Source organism: Somniosus microcephalus, chromosome 21, assembly GCF_052327205.1.
Source record: "Somniosus microcephalus isolate GS21.2 chromosome 21, FLI_Smic_1.0, whole genome shotgun sequence".
In the NCBI taxonomy this organism is placed as follows: domain Eukaryota; kingdom Metazoa; phylum Chordata; class Chondrichthyes; order Squaliformes; family Somniosidae; genus Somniosus; species Somniosus microcephalus.
In genome coordinates, this window is record NC_141007.1 from 10051013 (window position 1) to 10063847 (window position 12835).

Here is a 12835-nt window from a genome sequence, read left to right on the forward strand (position 1 = left end):
GGTCACTTTTACTGACAACCAGCTATTTATTGCAAGATTTTTAATTTTTTTTAAACTGAAGTCAAATTCTCAAACTGCCAGATGTTAGCCAATAGGGGGCTGCAGTCCAATGCCCCAAACCACCAGCCTGGTCTGACGGTGGACCATCAAACAGGAGGTGCCAGCTCTAACCATCAGGACCAAGCGGCGGCCCATCCTCCTATATCTGTTGTCGGGTTCTCTTTACTTTTTATTGACTGTTTCCCAGTCCTGTTGGGACCATGGACGGAAAGGCCTCGAGGCTCATTCCTCAGCCTGGATTTCCCGCTCTCCTCGTGTAGCAAGGATCAAACCCACTATCTAAGAAGTTGTTTCCTCCTCCGCTAACCCTTTTGTTTTACCATTGTTCTCCTCCCTCGCACCCCCTCACCTGAAGGTGCTGACTCTTGAGGTACAAATCCACAGGCACCAGGTGTCCCCGAGGTACCTCACCCAAGTGACCATTCTTCCTGCACCTTAAAAGGGAGTGCACTTAAACATCACTCCGCTCCCCTCACACCAGCCATACCGAGGGGACTGTGGGTGGATTTCCTCAGTCATGTCAGCGCTTTACTGTCTCAAACCAGGAACAGGAAATGACTGAGAGACCGGAAGTGACATTTAGAATTATGGGACATTGAGTAGAATGTACCTCCCCTTTAATATCAATGTAGATGAGCACTCCACCCTCCCCTGCCTGATTCTGTCGAAGCTCAAAGAATCTCCCATTTGTTAATGAAAGCTCTTCGATGCCGATTTCACAAGTAGGGAGCCTGTCCTAAACCTCTTCACTGCAGACTATAGCACTGTTTAAAATCAGTAACTCAGAAGAAACAAGTCATTTGGTTGTGTCGCTGGTGATTTGCACCAACACACGTTGCGCTTCCCTGGAAGACTAGTGCACGTTACACCGAGATTAACACTTTCTGTACAAAACATCGGCAGACTAGACAATATGACAGTGAGCGATGCTCCATCACTCAGTGGTACACATAGAAACGGGACTCAGAGGGGATGAGAGTCACAGACGGCGACAGTGGGTGCGCAGCCAGCCCATGAGGTCCTTGGGGCAGAAATACATGGAGGTGACATCAAGGAAACAGGCCATCTGGCCCAAGCAGGGTCACCGAGGAGCTCAAACTCCCTCAGGTCCGGGAGCAACGACAGCCAGTTGGACAGTGGGCCCCATGTCGTTACAGGCCAACCACAACAAGTCTCTGCTTTTCAGCAGAAGGAACAGGGCAGGCATGTGGGGGTAGGCGGGAGGGGGTAGGCGGGTGGGGGTAGGCGGGAGGGGGTAGGCGGGTGGGGGTAGGCGGGTGGGGGGCAGGGAGGTGGGGGCAGGCGGGTGGGGGGCAGGGAGGTGGGGGCAGGCGGGTGGGGGGCAGGGAGGTGGGGATAGGCGGGTGGGGGCAGGCGGGTGGGGGGCAGGCGGGTGGGAGGCCGGCGGGTGGGGGGGCAGGCGGGTGGGGGGGCAGGCGGGTGGGGGGCAGGCGGGTGGGGTCAGGCGGGTGGGGGACAGGCGGGTGGGGGGCAGGCGGGTGGGGGGCAGGCAGGCGGGGTCAGGCGGGTGGGGGGCAGGCGGGTGGGGGGCAGGCAGGCGGGGTCAGGCGGGTGGGGGGCAGGCGGGTGGGAGGCCGGCGGGTGGGGGGGGCAGGCGGGTGGGGGGGCAGGCGGGTGGGGGGCAGGCGGGTGGGGGGCAGGTGGGTGGGGGGCAGGCAGGCGGGGCGGGGTCAGGCGGGATGGGTCAAGGTTGAGGTGGACAGGGCGGAGTCAGGTGGGCGGGACGGGGGTCAGGTGGGCGGGGTTGAGACGGACAGGGTACAGGCGGGTGGGGTGGGGGTCAGGCGGGTGGGGGCGGGCAGTCAGGCCTTGTCATGGCACAGGGATGAGGCATGTGATGTGAATCGAAATAATACTTTGAAGTCCAGCTTTAGCAATCAGCTCCCCTTCTGCCAATGAGGAGTGTTGGTGGTGAGGCCAGTGTCTCACCCTGTCCCTGCTGATATTACCCACACTGTACCACTCAGCCTGGCGCGCTGGCTGTATCGAAGCTCTTCATATGGCCGTTACAATGTCAAACCTCCTCCATTGACACGGAAATCCGGATCCACTGGATCTAAAGCTCTGAAACCTATGGCGAAGGATTGGTTGGAGCGATGATTGAAGACTTCAGAATGGAATGGATTTTTCTGGCAATGTGTCTCAGGCAGTAAATAGCAGGCACCTCATCTATAAAAGAGAAATAAAACAAACTTTAATTAGTGCCTAAACTGGAGATGTGGGCACTGGTGGCGTCGGTGTCAGCAGCACCAGACCTGGGGGCACAGAAAACACTCACACTGTACCCCAGGGAACCCCCACCCTCAAACACACTGTACCCCAGGGAACCCCCACCCTCACACACACTGTACCCCAGGGAACCCCCACCCTCACACACACTGTACCCCATCCAACTCCCCACCCTCACACACACTGTACCCCATCCAACTCCCCACCCTCACACACACTGTACCCCAGGGAACCCCCACCCTCACACACACTGTACCCCATCCAACTCCCCACCCTCACACACACTGTACCCCATCCAACTCCCCACCCTCACACACACTGTACCCCATCCAACACCCCACCCTCACACACACTGTACCCCATCCAACTCCCCACCCTCACACACACTGTACCCCATCCAACTCCCCACCCTCACACACACACTGTACCCCAGGGAACCGCCACCCTCACACACACTGTACCCCATCCAACTCCACACCCTCACACACACTGTACCCCATCCAACGCCCCACCCTCACACACACTGTACCCCATCCAACACCCCACCCTCACACACACTGTACCCCATCCAACTCCCCACCCTCACACACACTGTACCCCATCCAACTCCCCACCCTCACACACACTGTACCCCATCCAACTCCCCACCCTCACACACACACACTGTACCCCATCCAACTCCCCACCCTCACACACACTGTACCCCATCCAACTCCCCACCCTCACACACACTGTACCCCATCCAACTCCCCACCCTCACACACACTGTACCCCATCCAACACCCCACCCTCACACACACTGTACCCCATCCACCTCCCCACCCTCACACACACTGTACCCCATCCAACTCCCCACCCTCACACACACTGTACCCCATCCAGCTCCCCACCCTCACACACACTGTACCCCATCCAACTCCCCACCCTCACACACACTGTACCCCATCCAACTCCCCACCCTCACACACACTGTACCCCATCCAACTCCCCACCCTCACACACACTGTACCCCATCCAACTCCCCACCCTCACACACACTGTACCCCATCCAACACCCCACCCTCACACACACTGTACCCCATCCAACACCCCACCCTCACACACACTGTACCCCATCCAACTCCCCACCCTCACACACACTGTACCCCATCCAACTCCCCACCCTCACACACACTGTACCCCATCCAACTCCCCACCCTCACACACACTGTACCCCATCCAACTCCCCACCCTCACACACACTGTACCCCATCCAACTCCCCACCCTCACACACACTGTACCCCATCCAACTCCCCACCCTCACACACACTGTACCCCATCCAACTCCCCACCCTCACACACACTGTACCCCATCCAACTCCCCACCCTCACACACACTGTACCCCATCCAACACCCCACCCTCACACACACTGTACCACATCCAACTCCCCACCCTCACACACACTGTACCCCATCCAACTCCCCACCCTCACACACACTGTACCCCATCCAACACCCCACCCTCACACACACTGTACCCCATCCAACACCCCACCCTCACACACACTGTACCCCATCCAACTCCCCACCCTCACACACACTGTACCCCATCCAACTCCCCACCCTCACACACACTGTACCCCATCCAACTCCCCACCCTCACACACACACACTGTACCCCATCCAACTCCCCACCCTCACACACACTGTACCCCATCCAACTCCCCACCCTCACACACACTGTACCCCATCCAACTCCCCACCCTCACACACACTGTACCCCATCCAACACCCCACCCTCACACACACTGTACCCCATCCACCTCCCCACCCTCACACACACTGTACCCCATCCAACTCCCCACCCTCACACACACTGTACCCCATCCAGCTCCCCACCCTCACACACTCACTGTACCCCGTCCAACTCCCCAGCCTCACACACTGTACCCCATCCAGCTCCCCACCCTCACACACACTGTACCCCATCCAACACCCCACCCTCACACACACTGTACCCCATCCAACTCCCCACCCTCACACACACTGTACCCCATCCAACTCCCCACCCTCACACACACTGTACCCCATCCAACTCCCCACCCTCACACACACTGTACCCCATCCAACACCCCACCCTCACACACACTGTACCCCATCCAACTCCCCACCCTCACACACACTGTACCCCATCCAACTCCCCACCCTCACACACACTGTACCCCATCCAACTCCCCACCCTCACACACACTGTACCCTATCCAACTCCCCACCCTCACACACACTGTACCCCATCCAACTCCCCACCCTCACACACACTGTACCCCATCCAACTCCCCACCCTCACACACACTGTACCCCTATCCAACTCCCCACCCTCACACACACTGTACCCCATCCAACTCCCCACCCTCACACACACTGTACCCCATCCAACTCTCCACCCTCACACACACTGTACCCCGTCCAACTCCCCACCCTCACACACACTGTACCCCATCCAACTCCCCACCCTCACACACACTGCTGTACCCCATCCAACACCCCACCCTCACACACACTGTACCCCATCCAACTCCCCACCCTCACACACACTGTACCCCATCCAACTCCCCACCCTCACACACACTGTACCCCATCCAACTCCCCACCCTCACACACACTGTACCCCATCCAACTCCCCACCCTCACAACACACTGTACCCCCTCCAACACCCCACCCTCACACACACTGTACCCCATCCAACTCCCCACCCTCACACACACTGTACCCCATCCAACTCCCCACCCTCACACACACTGTACCCCATCCAACTCCCCACCCTCACACACACTGTACCCCATCCAACTCCCCACCCTCACACACACTGTACCCCATCCAACTCCCCACCCTCACACACACTGTACCCCATCCAACTCCCCACCCTCACACACACTGTACCCCATCCAACTCCCCACCCTCACACACACTGTACCCCATCCAACTCCCCACCCTCACACACACTGTACCCCATCCAACTCCCCACCCTCACACACACTGTACCCCATCCAACTCCCCACCCTCACATACACTGTACCCCATCCAACTCCCCACCCTCACACACACTGTACCCCATCCAACTCCCCACCCTCACACACACTGTACCCCATCCAACTCCCCACCCTCACACACACTGTACCCCATCCAACTCCCCACCCTCACACACACTGTACCCCATCCAACTCCCCACCCTCACACACACTGTACCCCATCCAACTCCCCACCCTCACACACACTGTACCCCATCCAACTCCCCACCCTCACACACACTGTACCCCATCCAACTCCCCACCCTCACACACACTGTACCCCATCCAACTCCCCACCCTCACACACACTGTACCCCATCCAACTCCCCACCCTCACACACACTGTACCCCATCCACCTCCCCACCCTCACACACACTGTACCCCATCCAACTCCCCACCCTCACACACACTGTACCCCATCCACTCCCCACCCTCACACACTCACTGTACCCCATCCAACTCCCCAGCCTCACACACTGTACCCCATCCAGCTCCCCACCCTCACACACACACTGTACCCATCCAACTCCCCACCCTCACACACACTGTACCCCATCCAACTCCCCACCCTCACACACACTGTACCCCATCCAACACCCCACCCTCACACACACTGTACCCCATCCAACTCCCCACCCTCACACACACTGTACCCCATCCAACTCCCCACCCTCACACACACTGTACCCCATCCAACACCCCACCCTCACACACACTGTACCCCATCCAACTCCCCACCCTCACACACACTGTACCCCATCCAACTCCCCACCCTCACACACACTGTACCCCATCCAACTCCCCACCCTCACACACACTGTACCCTATCCAACTCCCCACCCTCACACACACTGTACCCCATCCAACTCCCCACCCTCACACACACTGTACCTCATCCAACTCCCCACCCTCACACACACTGTACCCTATCCAACTCCCCACCCTCACACACACTGTACCCCATCCAACTCCCCACCCTCACACACACTGTACCCCATCCAACTCTCCACCCTCACACACACTGTACCCCGTCCAACTCCCCACCCTCACACACACTGTACCCCATCCAACTCCCCACCCTCACACACACTGTACCCCATCCAACACCCCACCCTCACACACACTGTACCCCATCCAACTCCCCACCCTCACACACACTGTACCCCATCCAACTCCCCACCCTCACACACACTGTACCCCATCCAACTCCCCACCCTCACACACACTGTACCCCATCCAACTCCCCACCCTCACACACACTGTACCCCATCCAACACCCCACCCTCACACACACTGTACCCCATCCAACTCCCACCCTCACACACACTGTACCCCATCCAACTCCCCACCCTCACACACACTGTACCCCCATCCAACTCCCCACCCTCACACACACTGTACCCCATCCAACTCCCCCACCCTCACACACACTGTACCCCATCCAACTCCCCACCCTCACACACACTGTACCCCATCCAACTCCCCACCCTCACACACACTGTACCCCATCCAACTCCCACCCTCACACACACTGTACCCCATCCAACTCCCCACCCTCACACACACTGTACCCCATCCAACTCCCCACCCTCACACACACTGTACCCCATCCAACTCCCCACCCTCACACACACTGTACCCCATCCAACTCCCACCCTCACACACACTGTACCCCATCCAACTCCCACCCTCACACACACTGTACCCCATCCAACTCCCCACCCTCACACACACTGTACCCCATCCAACTCCCCACCCTCACACACACTGTACCCCATCCAACTCCCCACCCTCACACACACTGTACCCCATCCAACTCCCCACCCTTACACGCACTGTACCCCATCCAACTCCCCACCCTCACACACACTGTACCCCATCTAACTCCCCACCCTCTCACACACACTGTACCCCATCCAACTCCCCACCCTCACACACACTGTACCCCATCCAACTCCCCACCCTCACACACACAGTGCCCCATCCAACTCCCCACCCTCTCACACACACTGTACCCCATCCAACTCCCCACCCTCACACACACTGTACCCCATCCAACTCCCCACCCTCACACACACACTGTACCCCATCCAACTCCCCACCCTCACACACTGTAACCCATCCAACTCCCCACCCTCACACACACACTGTAACCCATCCAACTCCCCACCCTCACACACACACTGTACTCCATCCAACTCCCCACCCTCACACACACTGTACCCCATCCAACTCCCCACCCTCACACACACTGTACCCCATCCAACTCCCCACCCTCACACACACTGTACCCAATCCAACACCCCACCCTCACACGCACTGTACCCCATGCAACTCCCCACCCTCACACACACTGTACCCCATCCAACTCCCCCTCACACACACTGTACCCCATCCAACTCCCCACCCTCACACACACTGTACCCCATCCAACTCCCCACCCTCACACACACTGTACCCCATCCAACTCCCCACGCTCACACACACTGTACCCCATCCAACACCCCACCCTCACACACACTGTACCCCATCCAACTCCCCACCCTCACACACACTGTACCCCATCCAACTCCCCACCCTCACACACACTGTACCCCATCCAACTCCCCACCCTCACACACACTGTACCCCATCCAACTCCCCACCCTTACACGCACTGTACCCCATCCAACTCCCCACCCTCACACACACACTGTACCCCATCCAACTCCCCACCCTCACACACACTGTACCCCATCCAACTCCCCACCCTCACACACACTGTACCCCATCCAACTCCCCACCCTCACACACACTGTACCCCATCCAACTCCCCACCCTCACACACACACTGTACCCCATCCAACTCCCACCCTCACACACTGTACCCCATCCAACTCCCCACCCTCACACACACACTGTACCCCATCCAACTCCCCACCCTCACACACACTGTACCCCATCCAACTCCCCACCCTCACACACACTGTACCCCATCCAACTCCCCACCCTCACACACACTGTACTCCATCCAACTCCCCACCCTCACACACACTGTACCCCATCCAACTCCCCACCCTCACACACACTGTACCCCATCCAACTCCCCACCCTAACACACACTGTACCCCATCCAACTCCCACCCTCACACACACTGTACCCCATCCAACTCCCCACCCTCACACACACTGTACCCCATCCAACTCCCCACCCTCACACACACTGTACCCCATCCAACTCCCCACCCTCACACACACTGTACCCCATCCAACTCCCCACCCTCACACACACTGTACCCCATCCAACTCCCCACCCTCACACACACTGTACCCCATCCAACTCCCCACCCTCACACACACTGTACCCCATCCAACTCCCCACCCTCACACACACTGTACCCCATCCAACACCCCACCCTCACACGCACTGTACCCATCCAACTCCCCACCCTCACACACACTGTACCCCATCCAACTCCCCACCCTCACACACACACTGTACCCCATCCAACTCCCCACCCTCACACACACTGTACCCCATCCAACTCCCCACCCTCACACACACTGTACCCCATCCAACTCCCCACCCTCACACACACTGTACCCCATCCAACTCCCCACCCTCACACACACTGTACCCCATCCAACTCCCCACCCTCACACACACTGTACCCCATCCAACTCCCCACCCTCACACACACTGCACCCCATCCAACTCCCCACCCTCACACACACTGTACCCCATCCAACTCCCCACCCTCACACACACTGTACCCCATCCAACTCCCCACCCTCACACACACTGTACCCCATCCAACTCCCCACCCTCACACACACTGTACCCCATCCAACTCCCCACCCTCACACACACTGTACCCCATCCAACTCCCCACCCTCACACACACTGTACCCCATCCAACTCCCCACCCTCACACACACTGTACTCCATCCAACTCCCTACCCTCACACACACTGTACCCCATCCAACTCCCCACCCTCACACACACTGTACCCCATCCAACTCCCCACCCTCACACACACTGTACCCCATCCAACTCCCCACCCTCACACACACTGTACCCCATCCAACTCCCCACCCTCATACACACTGTACCCCATCCAACTCCCCACCCTCACACACACTGTACTCCATCCAACGCCCCACCCTCACACACACTGTACCCCATCCAACTCCTCACCCTCACACACACTGTACCCCATCCAACTCCCCACCCTCACACACACTGTACCCCATCCAACTCCCCACCCTCACACACACTGTACCCCATCCAACTCCCCACGCTCACACACACTGTACCCCATCCAACACCCCACCCTCACACACACTGTACCCCATCCAACTCCCCACCCTCACACACACTGTACCCCATCCAACTCCCCACCCTCAAACACACTGTACTCCATCCAACTCCCCACCCTCACACACGCTGTACCCCATCCAACTCCCCACCCTCACATCCACTGTACCCCATCCAACTCCCCACCCTCACACACACTGTACCCCATCCAACTCCCCACCCTCACACACACTGTACCCCATCCAACTCCCCACCCTCACACACACTGTACCCCATTCAACTCCCCACCCTCACACACACTGCACCCCATCCAACTCCCCACCCTCACACACATACTGTACCCCATCCAACTCCCCACCCTCACACACACTGTACCCCATCCAACTCCCCACCCTCACACACACTGTACCCCATCCAACTCCCCACCCTCACACACACTGTACTCCATCCAACTCCCCACCCTCACACACACTGTACCCCATCCAACTCCCCACCCTCACACACACTGTACCCCATCCAACTCCCCACCCTCACACACACACTGTACCCCATCCAACTCCCCACCCTCACACACACTGTACCCCATCCAACTCCCCACCCTCACACACACTGTACCTCATCCAACTCCCCACCCTCACACACACTGTACCCCATCCAACTCCCCACCCTCGCACACACTGTACCCCATCAAACTCCCCACCCTCACACACACTGTACCCCATCCAACTCCCCACCCTCACACACACTGTACCCCATCCAACTCCCCACCCTCACACACACACTGTACTCCATCCAACTCCCCACCCTCACACACACTGTACCCCATCCAACTCCCCACCCTCACACACACTGTACCCCATCCAGCTCCCCACCCTCACACACACTGTACCCCATCCACCTCCCCACCCTCACACACACTGTACCCCATCCAACTCCCCACCCTCACACACTGTACCCCGTCCAGCTCCCCACCCTCACACACACTGTACCCCATCCAACTCCCCACCCTCACACACACTGTACCCCATCCAACTCCCCACCCTCACACACACTGTACCCCATCCAACTCCCCACCCTCACACACACACTGTACCCCGTCCAACTCCCCACCCTCACACACACTGTACCCCGTCCAACTCCCCAGCCTCACACACACTGTACCCCATCCAACTCCCCAACCTCACACACACTGTACCCCATCCAACTCCCCACCCTCACACACACTGTACCCCATCCAACTCCCCACCCTCACACACTCACTGTACCCCGTCCAACTCCCCAGCCTCACACACTGTACCCGTCCAACTCCCCACCCTCACACACACACACTGTACCCCATCCAACGCCCCACCCTCACACACACTGTACCCCATCCAACTCCCCACCCTCACACACACTGTACCCCATCCAACTCCCCACCCTCACACACACTGTACCCCATCCAACTCCCCACCCTCACACACTCTGTACCCCATCCAGCTCCCCACCCTCACACACACACTGTACCCCATCCAACTCCCCACCCTCACACACACTGTACCCCATCCAACTCCCCACCCTCACACACACTGTACCCCATCCAACTCCCCACCCTCACACACACTGTACCCCATCCAACGCCCCACCCTCACACACACACTGTACCCCATCCAACTCCCCACCCTCACACACACTGTACCCCATCCAACTCCCCACCCTCACACACACTGTACCCCATCCAACTCCCCACCCTCACACACACACTGTACCCCATCCAACTCCCCACCCTCACACACACTGTACCCCATCCAACTCCCCACCCTCACACACACTGTACCCCATCCAACTCCCCACCCTCACACACACTGTACCCCATCCAACGCCCCACCCTCACACACACTGTACCCCATCCAACTCCCCACCCTCACACACACTGTACCCCATCCAACTCCCCACCCTCACACGCACTGTACCCCATCCAACTCCCCACCCTCACACACACTGTACCCCATCCAACTCCCCACCCTCACACACACTGTACCCCATCCAACTCCCCACCCTCACACACACTGTACCCCATCCAACTCCCCACCCTCACACACTGTACCCCATCCAACTCCCCACCCTCACACACACTGTACCCCATCCAACTCCCCACCCTCACACACACTGTACCCCATCCAACTCCCCACCCTCACACACACTGTACCCCATCCAACTCCCCACCCTCACACACTGTACCCCATCCAACTCCCCACCCTCACACACACTGTACCCCATCCAACTCCCCACCCTCACACACACTGTACTCCATCCAACTCCCTATTTTCAGAGAAGCTTTAGGTGTAATTCCGTTTTAAATGGTTGATCACTGAATTAACACCTGCCTAACTTTCAAGTGCTGATAACACTCAATTATTCAGAAGACATTTGCAGAATTATCGACAATTCCAGTTGCAAATTCAAACAGGTGCAGGGGTGACATCACAGGTGTGAGAGGAAGGCTGCATGCAAAAGAAATTTAAAGGCTGTGGACAATTAAAGAAGCGTGTCACCGTGGGGGCGACAAAAATTTAGCAAGCTTTGGAAAGCCTTAAATGGCAACTCCTGCCTGCCTCTCTAATGCGGCTATGTCCTTGCCAGGATGTCCCTGGAGACAGAGTACGTGGTGTCCGCTGGTTCACTCGAGGCTTTCCACGAGCGGTGGACACCGCAGGGGCTGGTGTGTAGTCGACACAGGTGACACTATTCTGATTTAATTTGATAAGTTTTCTTTGTTTTATTTATAATTTCTGTGTTTATTGTTGGTGCCCCTTTAAAAATCGGGCACTTTTGTTAGATGGCACTGGGGGTGTCGTCCTAATTGGCCAATATAAAGAGTAAAGGGCAACTCTGCCCTGTAAAGCCTCGTCAGGGCTGAAGAAGTGACAGTTTCGGAGGAGCCCAGCCCTCTGCCCCCTGTTTGACAGCTCTTGAGTTGATGCTGCTTGAGATGCTGCGAGTCCTCTGTGGCTCTGCTTGTTGCAGCCTGCCTGCGATCAATTCGAACCGCGTTTCAGACCAGTACTGTGCCTGCTTGTGCCAGGCCTCTGATGTGAGCTTGTCACAAGTACCCTGGCAACTGATGGCACAGTTCTTCCACAGCCTCGTCACTGACCCAGATCGAGAGAAGCCAAGACCCCCTATGGTCATTGCAC

At 57.9% G+C, this 12835-nt stretch overlaps 1 protein-coding gene across 2 annotated transcripts in view; it reads right to left on the bottom strand.

The window, feature by feature from the left end:
• Positions 1-1692: 1692 nt before the first annotated feature.
• The window catches only part of LOC147102583 (pre-mRNA splicing regulator USH1G-like), a 65709-nt gene continuing 54566 nt past the window's right edge, over positions 1693-12835 (bottom strand). For both annotated transcript variants that reach the window (XM_085963234.1, XM_085963233.1), the window contains exon 3: positions 1693-2250. In XM_085963234.1, the coding sequence (XP_085819360.1) occupies positions 2247-2250 (4 nt within the window). In that variant the 3' untranslated portion in view covers positions 1693-2246. The remainder of the gene's footprint in view (positions 2251-12835) is intronic.